The following is a 16,359-nucleotide window of genomic DNA, read 5'->3' on the forward strand; positions in this document are numbered from 1 at the left end:
GTTGCGGGAATTTTCGTTAGTTGCTTCTGGAATGATGGGGAAGGGTGGTTTATATACTGGAAGCTATAACCGCCCATCCCCTCTCATCCATAGAACTATCGCGCAAAGAGGGGAGTGTGGACAAGACTAGCGCCTTGTGCGCTCACGTTCTGTAGAATAGAAAGAAGAGCGGACAAGGTGACTAGTTATTCCACGAAAATAGGGGTTAAAAATATAGATGGGGTGCTCAACTCAACTCGACGCGCGTGCGAACCGAATCGGGCGGCGGCGGCGCGCGTGGTTTCCCCCTATTTCCCTCCATAACACTTCAATCCTTGTAAAAGGAGTTGGTGTTTAAAAGGTGAGAAAAGATGGGCTAGCTTTCCAATGTGGGATACTTGTCAAAAGACAATTACAAAGCTTTTGCCTCATAAATGTTCCCAACACATAAAACATGCTAGTAAAGAGAAGATAAAGAACACTTGGTGTCATCTCTTTTCACTTGTTGCAGAGTATTGAATTGGCTGACAGATGGTTTGATGGCTTGATCAATAAGGACGTCGAGGTTAGCAATGAAATATATTCTCTGCGTGAGGTCGAGTTTGATCGTCAGGTTAGTTCTTGTCCTATGTAATTCTTATCCTTCAACATTGGTATCAGCCTTGTCATCAAAATAAGGGACGTTATGCCATGGAATCGTGTTCACCATTCATGGTGAACACGGTTCCAACGGTCTTAGTACACTGTTATCTTTTTTTTTTCTTAATTAACTGCGTGACTTTACTTCTTTATTTTCACATTTTGCGGTTTCACTTTAATTTGAGGTGAACAAAGATTTCGGACATTCATAAATTATGAATTCATGCCTGCACATTCACTTTGGAACCATGCCTACACATTCTCGTTCGAAATCACGGACATTCATAAATTATGAATCCATGCCTGCACATTCACTTTGGAACCATGCCTACACATTTACTTTGGAACCATGAGATTATGAATTTTCTGTTAGAACAAATTGCACTTTTGGTCCCGTGAGTATTAGGGTACTGACAATTTGAGTACGTGACTTTCAAAACTCCCAATTTAGATCTTTAACTATGCAAAAATTGGCAGATTTGGTCCTTCGAGCCAAATTGCCGGCCAATTTTGGCCGGAAAAACATAAATTGGTTCGAATTTATTTGTGTTGAGGGCAAAATCGTCATTTCACTCCCTTCTTCTTCATTCTCCCTTTCTTCTTCGTTCTTCTTCTTCTTTCTTTCTTCTTCTTTGCTGCTTTTTTACCGACCCAATACAATGCATGAGCCATGATTAATTAATTTAATAAAAAAAAATCATCTAAATTTCTCTCAAACCAAATTTGGTAAATCCAACAATCACCCATTTTCCATTCTCCTAAATACATAAAAATAATACGGTTGTACATAAAAACATATATGTAATCAATAAATACATAAACATATATTGTTGGCTCATGAACTTTCCTAGCTCTGCCTGGGCAAGCCGCCGCTGAGGTCCCTCTCCGTCTCCGCCACTGTCGGCGACGCCCTGTCCGTTCTTAGAAGCTCGGAAGGCATCTCCATAAGCGTGTGGATATAGTGATTTATATATGAAGATTATTTCATGAAGGGAATTTAAGAAAATTTTGCGAAATGATTAATATATTCTTTAACAATTTAGAAATTCAAAATAAATTATTAATGATAACAAAAGCTACAAGTAATAGATTAAAGAAGCAGCAAAGAAGAAGAAAGAAAGAAGAATAAGAACGAAGAAGAAAAAGAAGAAGAAGAACAAAGAAGAAAGGGAGAATGAAGAAGAAGGGAGTGAAATGACGATTTTGCCCTCAACACAAATAAATTCGAACCAATTTATGTTTTTCCGGCCAAAATTGGCCAGCAATTTGGCCCGGAGGACTAAATCTGCCAATTTTTGCATAGTTAAAGGTTTAAATTGGGAGTTTTGAAAGTCACGTACTCAAATTGTCAATATCCTAATACTCACAGGACCAAAAGTGCAATTTGTTCTTTTCTGTTATAAGATTATGAATTTTCTGTTATGAGATTATGAATTTTCTGTTATGAGATTATGAATTTTCTGTTATGCGATTATGAATTTTCTGTTATGAGATTATGAATTTTCATTACATTCATAATTTCGGACATTCATAAATTATGAATTCATGCCTGCACATTCACTTTGGAACCATGCCTACATATTCTCGTCCGAAATCACGGACATTCATAAATTATGAATCCATGCCTGCACATTCACTTTGGAACCATGCCTACACATTCACTTCGGAACCATGAGATTATGAATTTTCTGTTATAAGATTATGAATTTTCTATTATGAGATTATGAATTTTCAGTTGTGAGATTATGAATTTTCTGTTATGCGATTATGAATTTTCTGTTATGAGATTATGAATTTTCATAAAATTCATAATCTCATAACAGAAAATTCATAATTTGATCAAACGCATGCCGTTAACTCCACATCCGCGAATTTTTATTTTTATTTTTTGCCTAAAAACGACGTCGTTTTGTCTTGTGTTCACCATTCTCGGTGAACACGATTCCATGGCATAATTTGCGTCAAAATAAAGACTTCTCGCATTGCTCCACTCTTATGCATTGGGAAGACACCCTGCAAGCTATATTTAATTTGCTTGCACCTTTGCCTTAAATGTAAAACTTTTACTCTCCTGTAACTTAGGTCTAGTCCATAATATCATTGTTACATGAACTAGTAGTTGCACCCGTGCGATGCAGGCTATATATATAGTATATAGAATATACCGTATAATATAATTAGATGGAAAAATATATAGTTTGAAAACTTAATAAATTTCAAATGATAAACTTTGTAATTTTATTACGCATTGTTGAAGACTTCTTTGTACACAACATTTTTAATCATACTTAAACATGGTACATTTTCGCCACAAATAAAAAATTTTAAATCCATTGAGTTACTAACTCCTAAAACAGCTACGTACATTTGGGCATGGTTAAAGACAGGCCTTATCCAAAACAATCCCACTTTTGATAGTGTTTGTCCTTGGCTATTGTTTTGTTGTGGCATAACATAACATCAAATGAAATCGCTTTCGTTGGAATTTGAAAGGCAATCGTGGATCTGACGGTGTTAGTGACATTCTGGAAATTAAAACCTTTGTTCATGCATTTGTACGACACATGATATGGGCTTCAAACACATGATCAACCAGCCTTGGAACAATCAACCTCGCACCATCACACAGTCCTAAAGTGTGATCAATATTTCTCAAAAAGCATAACACGTGAACCCCCTTTCAAAGTCAAAGCATGATTCGTTACTCCAGATCATCACAAACCATTGAAGAATTATGGGGTGTGCAAATCCGCTAACATATCTACATTTGATTCGGATTTACAAACAGAATCACAACTCAAATAAGTCATACCTTTAGTTGGATTATGATCCTTCATGTATTGATTAATGCTATCTACCACATCCAATGTTGCAGCCAAAATAGCACTATTCTTAAGATAAGACAGATCACATATACCGCGTCGAAACAAAGGGAATGTGCTATCAATAATCGTAGCAATAGGATCATCGTCAGACTTGAGCAATAAGTGATCTGTAATTGTAATATCTGCTTCACCATCAATTGAATTACCAACTACTCTACCTATATTAGCTATCCATTTTACAAACTCTTCAATCTCTTTTGCTTCAACCTCTGATTGTACACCTCTTAGGCGTAGATTCTTAGTTAGCCTAAATATTTTACAGGATCTCTAAAGGTATGAGGAATTTATACTTGCCCCAACAATATCTTGACGTGTGCGCTTTGAAATTACTGGTAGAATTTGTCTGAGATCGCCACAAAAAAAAAAACAATTATTTTACCACCAAAGGTCATATCATAACTATTTGGATTTTTGGAGCGTAACAAAACCCTCATTTTACGGTCTAAAACTTCAAAGCAAACTTTGTGCATCATTGGAGTTTTAATTAGAAGTTATTACAACACACAAAAAAAAAAGCATAATAACTCAAGAAATTGTAATTTTATTTACAAATTGTTAACCCTTAGGATTGCTAACCCTAGACGTAGTAACATACAATTGGTCATGTACAAACATTGGTTTCTTCCGTTGAAATTGACTTTTATTTATTGTCATTGCATATGACAACATCAATGGAAATTGTCTCCTTTGAAATTTGAAAGGCAATCTTGTATATAATGAAGTCATAGACATTCTAGGTATCAATAATGAACTCCAAGTGTTGTCACCCGTCATTATTTTGGCCTCAATCACATGGTCAGACAATCTTGTAATGACCAACCTCATACCATTGCATAAGCCCAAAAAATGATCTATATTTCACAACAACATTACAACTACCATATGAGCGATTTAATCATAATTTATAAAAATCGGTGTGAAAATTATTAAAAAGTATACTATATAATAAATACTCCGTATATAATTAAATTTCATAATTAGCAGTTTTGAAATAAAATGCATAATTATCATAAAAAGTATATCATTAGCATACATATATATATATATATATATATATATATATATATATATATATATATATATATATATATAGATGTATAATAAACATAAAAAAAATATGAAGTCAATTTAAAATTAATTAATAGTAAGTCTGTTACAAAAAAAAAAAAATTGAAAAAAAAAATCCGAGCCCAAAATTGTTTTTTTTTTTTTCCTGAGATTAATGAACAGGCCCAAAATCATAACCAAAAGGCCCATAACCCGACCCAACAAAGGCAATATGAAGACTTTCTTTCCCTAACCCAGGTCTCCGACCCCGACTTTTCAGCTTCTTTCGTCTGTTCTCAGAGTTCTCTCTGCCCATGGCCGAATCACTTTGGCTAGATCTTTAGCTGATAAATACCATATCTGGTATTTTATGAACTCATCCTCGTTTTCAGTTCTTAAATTTCAAGTTTAACGATAACCTGTCAGGGGATTTTAGCTATCGCGGGTGTGAATCTTCAATGAGCTAAGTTGATCTATCCCTTTACTAATTTCATACATTGTACTTAGCATATATTTTTTCATTTGTATAGTTTTTAAGGTCTTTGTTATACACGTCATTTATAAGTTGTAAGAACGATTATTTCAATTAGGGTTTTTCTAAATTCATGAAGTTGTTCGTTATTTAGCGTAATCTATGAAATATTCTGCAATTAAAATAATTTTTATTTAGTTTTATAGCTAAATACTGAACATGCAACAGATTAAAATCCGATCTGATATTTGTTTCGTAATTATTTTGTACACATCAAGTAATTTATTTACATTTTTGTTTCCAGCATGGCAAATAAGATATATATACATGATACAATGGACGATGACTTAGCAAAAAGATGTATATAAGTACTAATACAAAAAAAAAAAAATCACCGCAGTTTTACAAACTTTTGTTGGCAATGATCCGGTGTCCTCTTGCTGCCTATAATTGTAGAACCTATGATTAGTCTTATATCTTTGATTTGACTGCAGAAAAAATTCAAATTTCTGATTGTACAATGATAAAGTTGTAATTTCCAGTTATATGCTGAATATGATAAACTTTCATTATTTAATTAAAAACTTCTTATACTGTTCAATCTTATCAGTTTCAAGCCTTTAATTGGGAAAGTTGGAGAAGCCAGTTGTATCTTGAGCTTACTGCATACCTGAATTATTACACCTAACTAACTGGATACAATTGCGGTACATTGAAGTTCATCATTTTTATTTTTATTAATAAAAATATTTGTGGGCATCCATTGTTTGTTTATTTTTTAGTAGATTTAAGTTTCAAAAGCTGCTCAAACTTATCAGTTTCAAGCTCTTTATTGTTCTGTTCTTATAGTCTGTATTAGTTCTTAACTCAAAAGTGTTTATACCAACACAAATCTTCTTCTCACAGCCTTTTAAGGAAGAATTGTTTGATTACTGAAGGGGTTAAATGACTTAGCTGAAGATCAAAGAGTTAAAACAATCACTAACAGGAAATAATTTATTACTGTTATGTTGTCTTTTTACATTGGGTTTCGCAATGCCTTCAAGTGCATAAATGCAAACTGTTCCTAATCTGTTAGTTTACAGGGAAGTAGTAATATCTGGGTTTCCTTTATAATGGTGTCAAATTTACTGTATTCCGTATTTTCTTTATTTTCATGATTACTTAGCTAACTTATCTTATGTTATATACTTGTATATATAGAAGTAATAATTCTAACTTCTTTTGTCAATAATGTTATAGGAATATGGTTATAAATCACTCGACTTAGACACTTCTAATATTAAGAGTAATTTTTTAATTTTTAACAATCCAGCAGCAGGGAATGTCCTACTTCCTTTCCATCTGATAATCTGATATGTCCTTGCTTCTAGGAGGGTAGAGGTTGCTGCTTCCTTTAAAATAATGTGTAGAACAACCATACAAAATGATCAGAATATTAACAATTTTTGAACTTGCCAAATGTAGAGGATGCTGCTTCATTTCCATCTGTTCAGTGTTCCTGTTTATAGTGAGCTACTGGGACCGATTTCCCTCTATTTTACCTATAAATATTTATAAGAAATATGGCTTAAAATGATTTAATTTTTCCCTTTCTGTTCATAAGAAACATGATTTAAAAAAACTGTTAACCCTTTTACATGAATTCTCTTGCTTGTTGTTCATCAGCACATCTCAGGGTTTCCATAGGTTCTGACCAACCGACCTTTGATTGCTCTTCTTGTGTGGAGATGGCTATCTGACTTGCAAGAAGTCATTTCGGATAAAATTCACAAAATTCTTTCCGCACCTTTCATTAAGTGTGATTGTACATGTATTTATAATGATTTCAGTCTGTATATTTAGTTCAAATCCTATTTGAAGAGAAGACATTAATTGTTTGTTATTGGAAACTGAATATAGTATAATTAGATTTCAGTCTGTATGTTTAGTTCAAATCTTATTTGAAGAGAAGACATTAATTGTTTGTTATTGGAAACTGAATAGTCAGGTAGTATAATTAAATGGTGCGGCCTAGGGATTCTTCCATCAGGCCATCACTATTAATCACGGCTATTAACATACACAAATGTGAGAAAGTTAAATATAAAAATCATTTATTATTTCGGCTAAACCTCTTCAATATCGCCAATGTAATGTTAAAAGCATTTAATTTTTTCGCAATCAACATTACCTCAAAATACTAGGTGCAAGTAAATAAAAGAGAGAATAAAAAAGACAATAGCCTTGGAATGCAAGGCAAAGTGCGATATTGTATCTCCCGTTCCATTCTGCGGCCCCGAATCCTCCGCCGGAGGTCCACTCGCCGAAGATGCTCCTGATCCACTGCAACATTCACACCGCCCACAAATAATTAAATAATTAATTAATGTCACCCAAAAAAAAAAAAAAAGGGCTTGAGCTCATTCGACCGTGGCGCGAATTGAAGTATAGGTTGTGAAAAGAAAAAAAAAAAAAAAAATTCAAGAAGATATTTATATATTATTATGCGCAGTTGTACGTACATTAATCAAAGAAGTAAAAGCTACAAAAGAAAACCCTATAACTCTTATCAGATAAGGTCCAAAGATTCTTCTTGCCCAGCCCAGCTTCATATACTTCCATTCCTACTCATTCAATTTTAAAAAAAATTCTAATAATAATTTTTATATATATTTAATAAAATCTTGAGTATTATTTATAAATTTTATGCGTTAAAATTAAATTAATTAATCTTAATTACCTTGTGGTTGAAGGGCAGAATGTAATTTTATAATCGGCGCCTGAGCACGTAAAAGTACTAGTGGCGTCATCGTAGGCGTAGCTATAAGACGTGGGGCATGCATTTTTGAAGATTTGGGAGTACATCGACGGCTGACATGTCGAAGGTGAACCGTACGCGCCGCTGCAACAGTATTCCGGGTTGCCGAATGCGTCGCACGCGCTTCTGCATGCCAGCCCGTCTCCGGACCGGAGTTCCTTCGGGCAAATCCGGTTCACGTCCGCGGCGCAACCGGTTGACCCGCACGCTCCGATCCTGCCAATGGCTTCCACTTGCATTGGCAAGTTGTATCCGTCCACCAGGCTGACGTCGTAGAAGTCCATATTATTAGCGCCCGATGACGCGATCGTGAACTCCGCCAGCGTTGCCGGAGGTGTTGCGCCGGCGCCATTGCATTCGACCTGATTGGACCGGCAGTCGCCGGTGGCGCAGCTTCCTTGTCCACTTCCGGCGTCGAAATTACAGCCGGTTCTCCCCCAGATCCGACCGGACCAACTCGATGTCACCTCAAAACCCCGCCACGTCCCCGGGGCAAGTTCGAAACCGGTGGTATTCAACCCGGTACTGCTGGCATTGGCCAGAACTCCTGGCCATACCGTGTAACCGCATCTATTGATCAACATAAATGTGGCTCCTCTAGCACCTGCGAAAACCCAAAAACAACATATTTATCATCAGACATCAGTCCAATGAATCCCAGAATGTAACAATCTATTTATGTTTCTGTTTTTGTCCTTTTACCTTCGACAATGAGGATGAAGAACAGCAGACAAGAAGCAAACGTTGGAGACATTTCAAGCTAGATTTCCCACTCAATATGGCGTGGTGAGAAGTTGATTGAAGAAGAAGAAGAAGAAGAAGAAGAAGAAGAAGAAGAAGAAGAAGAAGAGAGAAACGAGACAGAGATCGTTCTTCTGATCTGAGAAGATGAATATGAAGGAAGAAGATATGGAGAAGATCGAAGAATGGAAGAAGAAGAAGAGAGAAACGAGACAGAGAGTACGTTCTGATCTGAGAAGATGAATATGAAGGAAGAAGATATGGAGAAGATCGAAGAATGGAAGAAGAAGAAGAAAATGTGAAGGCTATTTTATAGTGAACAAAATCACAAATATTGTGAAGTAGATTAGTTTAATTTAGATTAGAGGTTTAAGCTAAGCAAATTAAAGGTGTGATAGATAGATACGTGATGAGGTTGTTGGAAGAGTACGTTGCAGAGAGGATCATATCAGTAAGCTTATATATTTGCATGCATGGCACTGGACTTTGGGAAAATAGCAAGTGTGGAGAGAGGCCGGGAAAGCTTTGAGTGTGCCCCATTCCACCGCTACTTTTATCTTTCAATCTACACCTCATGTTGGCCTCCCTGACAAATAATACACCGTAATACACTTATGTAAATAAAATTAATACACTTCCAAATTTAAATGGTGGCTCAAATTTTAGAAGCATTAAATTAAATTTATCAACCAGGACTATGTGGTCCAATGGTATCCGAGTTGGACTTCTATTTGGAAGATTATAAGTTCGAGCCTCAGTGAAGGCGTTATTGGTTCTTTGTGTTTCAGTAGGTTGAGAAAGTATATGAACACATACTACAATGTAATAGAGCCAGTAACTTTCAAAAAAAAAAAAAATTAAGATACTTCCTATCCTAATAAATTTAAACTTAATTAAAATAACATAATATACGTATACCCTTAAAGGTTATTTTACATATAATAAGTTAATAGTAAACATCTAATTTACCAAACACTTTTTTTTTTTTTTATAACCATCTAATACAATCACCTATTAACTATTAGCTAACTCGATCAGCTATCATCAGTAATATATAATTTGTAAAATCAATCCGTTAATTACATAGTGTTATTAATGTCATTCTTAAGTATCTCCTAAAATGATTATTTTTGTCCTCATGTCACAACAAGTATTAAATTTATTTTAAATTTTACATATATTTTGAATTTTTAACTTTAATTTAAGATAGAATGATACATATACATGAAAAATTTAAATTTAAAATTGGACTAACAACTTCAATTCTATGATATGCTTATTCGAAATAATCATTTTATACGATGATCAAGAATATAATAATGTGAATGAGTATGAGAATCTGTGAAAAAAAATTGAAGAAAGAAAAGTGTTGAAATTAGGTTAGGCAATGCAATGAGAAGGGTTGTTTTTGTGTCAGACCCTAACAAATTAAATTAAAATCAACTCACCATTTCACTTAGAATTGTTATAAATTTTAGTTATAATAAAACTTTGCTCTTTAACTAGTAAAAGGTGCATTCTTGGCTTTCTTTCTAATACAAGTAAAAAAAATATGAGTGATGAGATGTAAATCTAAATTTATTACTTGAAAAAAAATGTAAATCATCACAAAACGTTACCCAAAAAAAAGACATTACATATTATTGACTTAATCATTAGGGAATTTAAAATACATGCAGTGAAATACAAATATAATATCACTCAATTCATTCTCTTAATCATCCATCATATGGTACAATAATCTATCAAGTACTAATATTATTATGATTAGTATTAAATAATAGTCGCATGCTGCATGTTTCACTTCTTCACCGAATGTGTTGGATCTTCACTCAGCTGCCTCCCACGTACTCACGTAGCATGTGTTACATTGGATTATCTCCACTTCATGCCATATTTCTCTCCAACTTTTCTTTTAGTATAAATAGCAATTGCTTTTCCTTTCAAAAAAAAAAAAAAAAAAAAAAAAAAAAAAAAAAAAAAAAGAAGCAATTGCTTTTGCTTTGTAATTCATCATCAGTGCATCAATTTAAATTCAATCCTTTCTCTTCTTTATCTTCTTTCAATTCACGCGTGTATGTGTGTGTGTATATATATATATATATATATATATATATATATGTTCCTTGCAAGTGAGGTATGTGCCTTACTACTTGTGGTTTCTCTACATACCTAGCTATTTAATTTAAGTCTTTTTTTCTATTTTCCCTTTAAAAAAAAAGTCATCTTAAAAATAACTGATGAAAATGTTAGGTTGAATACAATGGTAGGGATGTCAATATAATAGAAAACTAATGGGTTGATTAAAACACTAATGGAAATTATGGAATTTTCGACCACCTAAAATTGATCTTAAATTAAGTCGAAAGTCTTGTTCCGATCACTTTTGGTATCCGGAAAAATCTTTGTTGCTATTTCCGACCACTTTTTGGTATTAACTTGATTTAAGATCACTTTCAGGTGGTCGGAAATTTCATAATTTCTAGTAGTGAAAATATTAAAAAATTTGTGGGTTAAAGTTGAAAACTAGTTCAAAATTTAATAATTCTCTTTGGTCAGACCACTCGGTGTCTTGACCTTAATTGTAGGACGCATCTTTAAATTAATAGACATCTCTTACAAAGAGTCAAATTTAGAACTATGTGGTTACCAAGTCAACTATCTAATTTACCTGGCCGAGTCCGCCCCTTGATTGACATATCTATATCATAGAAACAAATTTTAAATAATTGTCATTAATACACAATTTTAAATATTTAAAATCATTTTCAATAATATTGAAATAAATAAAAAAAATACACCGAAATACACTTATGTAAATAAAAATAATACACTTCCAAATCTAAATGGTGGCTCAAATTTTAGAAGTATTTATCAAAATTAAGATTTCATACTTCCTATCCTAATAAATTTAAACTTAAAATAACATAATATACCCATACCCTTAAAGGTCATTTTACATATAATCAGCTAATAGTAAACATGTAAGTTACCAAACACGTTTTTATAACCAGCTAATACAATCAGTTGGTCAAACTAACTAATACAATCAGCTATTAACTATCAGCTAACTCGATCAACTATAACCTGTAATGATTTGTAAAATCAATTCATTAATTACATAGTGTTGTTAATGTCATTCTTAAGTATCTCCTAAAGTGATTATTTTGGTCCTCATGCCACAATAATTATTAAATTTATTTTAAATTTTACATATATTTTGAATTTTTATCTTTATTTTAAGATATAATGATACATATAGAGAATCAAAATGCATGTAAAATTTAAAATAGGACTAATGACTTCAATTCTATAATATGCTTATTCGAAATAATCATTTTATACGATGATCAAGAATAATGTGAATGGGAATGAGAATTTGTGAAAAAAAAATAAAGAAAAAAAAAGTGTTAAAAATTAAGTTAGGCAATGTAATAAGAAGGGTTATTTTTGTGTCACACCCTAACAAATTAAAATCAACTCATCATTTCACTTGAAATTGCTATAAATTAAAAAAATAATAATAATAATAATAATAATAAAAGTGAGACACGTTAAAAGAAAAAAAGAAAAAGAAAAAGAACCCACTCTCTTTCTAGATTAGAGTTGTGTTGCGGACAAGTTTGGTTGTTTTGGTAAGAAGATAGATCGGCTGAATGGCAAAGAAAAAAAAAAGACAAGAAAAAAGAGTAAAAGTGAGAAAAAGAAAAAGCAAAAAGTAAAAGTAAAGCAAAAGTAAAAGTAAAAGTAAAGCAAAAGTAAAAGTAAAACTTTTGTACACATTTTGCCTTATTCTCTCGTTGATATATATTGTATTTTTTTTATATTGTATTTTTTTTTTTATCGTAGTTTTTTATTGTAGTTAGACTAACAAAATTTACATAATAATTATTATTCTTAAAGATCGGACTTAATAAGTTAACAAATATTAGGGATAAAACTCACAAAATCATTTGAGCTGTCAAAAGAAATCTAGATGCCTTGATGTTCCCTATGATGGATAGTCCGGTTGGGGATGGAGCAAATGCAAAGCAAAACGTGCCCCTTTCATCAACTGGTATAAAAATGTTCGTACCTGGAATGGTCAGGATCGGACCATCCATAAGAAAAACCGATACGGTTGGTACCAGAACCGTAACGAACCCGTTTAAGTCGTAGTATGTGTCGAATATTGAGACGCTGGGTGCCCGCAAAACGGATTGTTTAACGTTGAAATGGTGGTGAGTGGGAAAGGGGATGGTGTGGCCGGCTGAGGTATTGGTTTCGGTTGCGGAGGTTGTAAAGAAAAACAGTGAGAGGAGGATATGGATCGGACAAGCATTATGAAGTAGATTAGATGTTTAAGCTTAAGCAAATTAAAGGTCTCATAGATAGATAGTGATGAGGTTGTTGGAAGAGTTGCAGAGAGGATGAGTAAGGGATGAGTGAGAATGAGAGCATTGGAAAGGGATGCAGACTATATATAGAAGGTGATAAAGAGAGATTAATTAAAGAAAGAGACTATAAACAAATTACAAGAATGTCCTTGACAATCCTACCCTTCTACTTCATCTCATATCCCATAGTACCTATAGTAGTTTTTCCTAAATTAATTTTTAACTATAGTGATTCTACTCAATTTAGTCATCAACTACAGTGATTTTTATTGATCTAATCCTTGATTCTAAGAGCTGAGAATTCAATTGGATAAAACCATCGAAATTGAAGACTTAATTAAACACAAAAAATTGTTTATGACTAAATTAAAAAAAAAAAAAAACTCATTATAATAGAAGACTAAATTATGTATTAACTTTTTTTCCTTTAATCGCCTGACTTTCAATATTATATATTTAAACTATTTAGAAGCACCTTAAACGATGTTTTATTAAATATAAAAATTTCAATTAAAAAATACATCTCAAAAAAGAATTGTTAGTTTCGTGAAGTAATTCATAACTTTACAATGAAGTTAATGATAATTTTTTTCAAAAAGTTTGCTTATTGTTTGCCACACATAACTACTTGATAGCGGATTCTTCTTCTTTGCTTGATTCTCCACCTTTCCCTTTTACTTTGCTTGAATACTAAGTTTGTGGCTGAGCATAGATCATTTGTGGTCAATAAGGAAGTATGGGAAGAAGCTAAGCAAGAGATATTTGTATATATGTCAAAAGTAAAGAAGGAAATGGGGCTGCAACAATTTGAGAAAAGAAAAGGGGAAATAGTGGAAAAAACAAAGGCTTTATACTTAGATAAGCTTAAAGAGTTAAGATTAAAGAGTTATCAAAAAATAGGAAAGTTAGACTGATCGAATTGATGCAAGGTAGGGCCTGACCTAGAAAATAGAAAAAAAGAAGAGAGTTTGGAAGCGTGGAATAAGGAGGGCCACCTATTTAGGTGGTCTAGGTTTTTTTTTTTAAAAAAAAAAAACATTTAGGAAACCACAACTAAATTTTACTAGAAAATTTCTAGTCTAGACAAAGCACAATAATTATTATTATTCTTCCAACAATAATAATTATTATTATTATTACTTAATGTTGTTATTATTATTATTATTATTATTGTTATTATTAATTTATTAATTTATTATTATTAGGATAATATCTGTGTGAGATCATTTCATGGGTCTCAATTCGTGAGACAGGCCGAATATTTGACTAATAAATCGAATTTTGACCTCATTAATTAAATATTTGACCCGTCTCACGAATTGAGAGCCGTGAAACGGCCTCAAGTTTTATTATTATTATTATTATTATTATTATTATTATTATTATTATTATTATTATTATTATTATCTTTTTCTTTTTACAATTTTCCCTTTTTCATCATCACGATTTGTTGTTGTTATTATTATTCCCCACCCCCACCCCTTTCATCATCACGATTTGTTGTTGTGAGGAAGAGAACAAGAAATGAGAGGTCCTTTTCAAAAAAAAAAAAAAAAAAAAAGAAAGAAAGAGAGGTCCACCATATCTTTATCTCTCTGCTTTCTCTCGTTTTCATGAACTCAAAAAAAAAAAAAAAAAAAAAAAAAAGAGAGGTCCACCCCCCACCGCAAAAATACAAAGGCAAAGTGAATGAATGACCCCTTTCACTAAAATATAAGCATTTTTCATAACTTCTCACAAAAAGAAACAAGAATACAATGAAAAAAAAACCTCAAGCTATTCAACAAACCTACCTATATGCTGTACAATAATAGCGTACATTGTGCATATCATCTCATTTTAATTACGAACAAATAAGGATCTTTTTTTCCACATTGCAGATAACATATAATGTTCTAAAATTCCCCCCTTCTTTTTAGTGTATATATTACAATATGCATGCAGTGTGAAAATCAAATTTAATATATACAACATCATTACAATACTCTCCCGTTAAGTATTATACTAGGGGTAGGAGTTTTGAGATTCGATTCAATTCTTTTCGGTTTCAGTATTTCAGTTTTAAAAAAATGATACCATTCAGTATAACATTAGTTCGGTTCGGTTTAAGAACCCCAATTTTTAACATTTCTAAATTTTCCAAACATAGTACCAAACAATATATACATATTCACATAATTAAAATCCTAAATGAAGAATTTGCCTCTCGACGGGAACTCCTACTACTTTAACTCTAAACATTATATAACAAAATATCAATTCAAAGTTTAGACACACTACTAAGTACCCAAACATCAGTTGGCTCACTTGGAGTATTTTGTTGACAAGATGAAAAATCATCCATCTGTATAGTTAATATTAGTTTTTTCACGCGCATCGCGCGAATGGGATAATGCCCAATGGTTCATGTTCAGTTGAGTCACCATGATTTACATCCTCCCAAATGCTCTGTCGGGCCGGGGTGTGGGGGGCCCTTAGGGTTGGGGTTCAACCTTTTGGAAGAATATTAGTTTTTTCACGCGCATCGCGCGAATGGGATAATGCCCAATATTTAATTTTAAATAACTACTTCAAAGTATATAAATGCAAGATTATATATGAGATGTTCATGGATAGGTAATTGAATGTTGGATTTGTTTATTTAAATAGTAATTTAAAGTATATGAATGCAAGATAATATATTAGTGATTGATAATAATTATATTGTCACTAAAATAAATGTTTACAACTTTGTAATAACGCTAGATAATTGAAGAGCAAGATTATATTGGAATTGTTCATGCATAGATAATTGAATGTTAAATTGACATATTCAAATAGGCAATTATAAGTTTACAAATGCAAGATAATATAGTCCAGATTTATTATAATTGTCAATAAAATAATTGTATAGGTATGGTTGAAACCAAATACGGGACATAAGGGAGAACAAATAAAAATGTGGGCATAAAATATTAAATATATACTAATATTGAAGAGCTAACTGCTGATTACCAAACAAGGACATTGCAAGATAGTTTCCTACTTCAGTTTGTTGTATGATTTGAATACTCGTTTTGTCAATAAATCCCACCAAGTAGTTGATATGATTGACTTAATTATATATATTTTTTTATTTTTTTAAAACTATTATTATTATTATTATTATTATTATTATTATTATTATTATTATTATTATTATTATTATTATTATTATTATTATTATTATTATTATTATATACCCTTATCTCATTTTACATGTTAATCTAAACAAATAAAATTTTCAAATATCTTTTTACTAACCGTTGATATAATTCGTTGGTCAAATTTGCGAATATAGTCCGCTAATGCTAACCGCTAACTGCTGATTGTTAAACAAGGACATTGCGAGGTAGTTCTCACTTCAATTTGTTGTGTGATTTGCATACTTTTGTCAAAAAA

At 32.2% G+C, this 16,359-nt stretch overlaps 1 protein-coding gene and 2 long non-coding RNA genes across 4 annotated transcripts; 1 reads left to right on the forward strand and 2 right to left on the reverse strand.

Annotated features, from left to right (window-relative positions):
• Positions 1 to 4,823: 4,823 nt before the first annotated feature.
• Positions 4,824 to 6,907, forward strand: LOC109188547. The gene is made up of 2 exons (XR_002055435.1): positions 4,824 to 5,729; positions 6,691 to 6,907. It is a non-coding gene; the product is annotated as an uncharacterized LOC109188547 (long non-coding RNA).
• Positions 6,908 to 7,068: 161 nt separating this feature from the next.
• LOC109188555 (thaumatin-like protein 1b) lies at positions 7,069 to 8,602 on the reverse strand. The gene is made up of 4 exons (XM_019339200.1): positions 8,525 to 8,602; positions 7,745 to 8,426; positions 7,242 to 7,347; positions 7,069 to 7,074 (listed from the first exon to the last, which is right to left on the reverse strand). The coding sequence occupies exons 1-4, from the start codon at positions 8,574 to 8,576 to the stop codon at positions 7,069 to 7,071; spliced, it is 846 nt and encodes a 281-aa protein (XP_019194745.1). The 5' UTR covers positions 8,577 to 8,602.
• Positions 8,603 to 10,123: 1,521 nt separating this feature from the next.
• LOC109188546 lies at positions 10,124 to 13,003 on the reverse strand. 2 transcript variants are annotated; one of them, XR_002055433.1, is made up of 4 exons: positions 12,509 to 13,003; positions 12,152 to 12,215; positions 11,235 to 11,264; positions 10,124 to 10,503 (listed from the first exon to the last, which is right to left on the reverse strand). It is a non-coding gene; the product is annotated as an uncharacterized LOC109188546 (long non-coding RNA). The 2 variants fall into 2 exon arrangements; XR_002055434.1 differs by lacking the exon at positions 12,152 to 12,215 and having other exon boundaries at positions 12,509 to 13,002.
• Between the last annotated feature and the right edge of the window lie 3,356 nt (positions 13,004 to 16,359).

The sequence above is a fragment of the Ipomoea nil genome, unplaced genomic scaffold, assembly GCF_001879475.1.
Source record: "Ipomoea nil cultivar Tokyo-kokei standard unplaced genomic scaffold, Asagao_1.1 scaffold1436, whole genome shotgun sequence".
Taxonomy (NCBI): Eukaryota; Viridiplantae; Streptophyta; class Magnoliopsida; order Solanales; family Convolvulaceae; genus Ipomoea; species Ipomoea nil.

Bases quoted from the DNA above. Each gene is read 5' to 3' on its own strand.
- LOC109188555 (XM_019339200.1), bottom strand. From the start codon at position 8,576: ATGTCTCCAACGTTTGCTTCTTGTCTGCTGTTCTTCATCCTCATTGTC. The intron at 8,427-8,524 runs GTAAAAGGACAA...GGGTTTTCGCAG, and splicing joins CTTCATCCTCATTGTCGAAG to GTGCTAGAGGAGCCACATTT. The intron at 7,348-7,744 runs GTAATTAAGATT...TGAATGTTGCAG, and splicing joins TTCTGCCCTTCAACCACAAG to TGGATCAGGAGCATCTTCGG.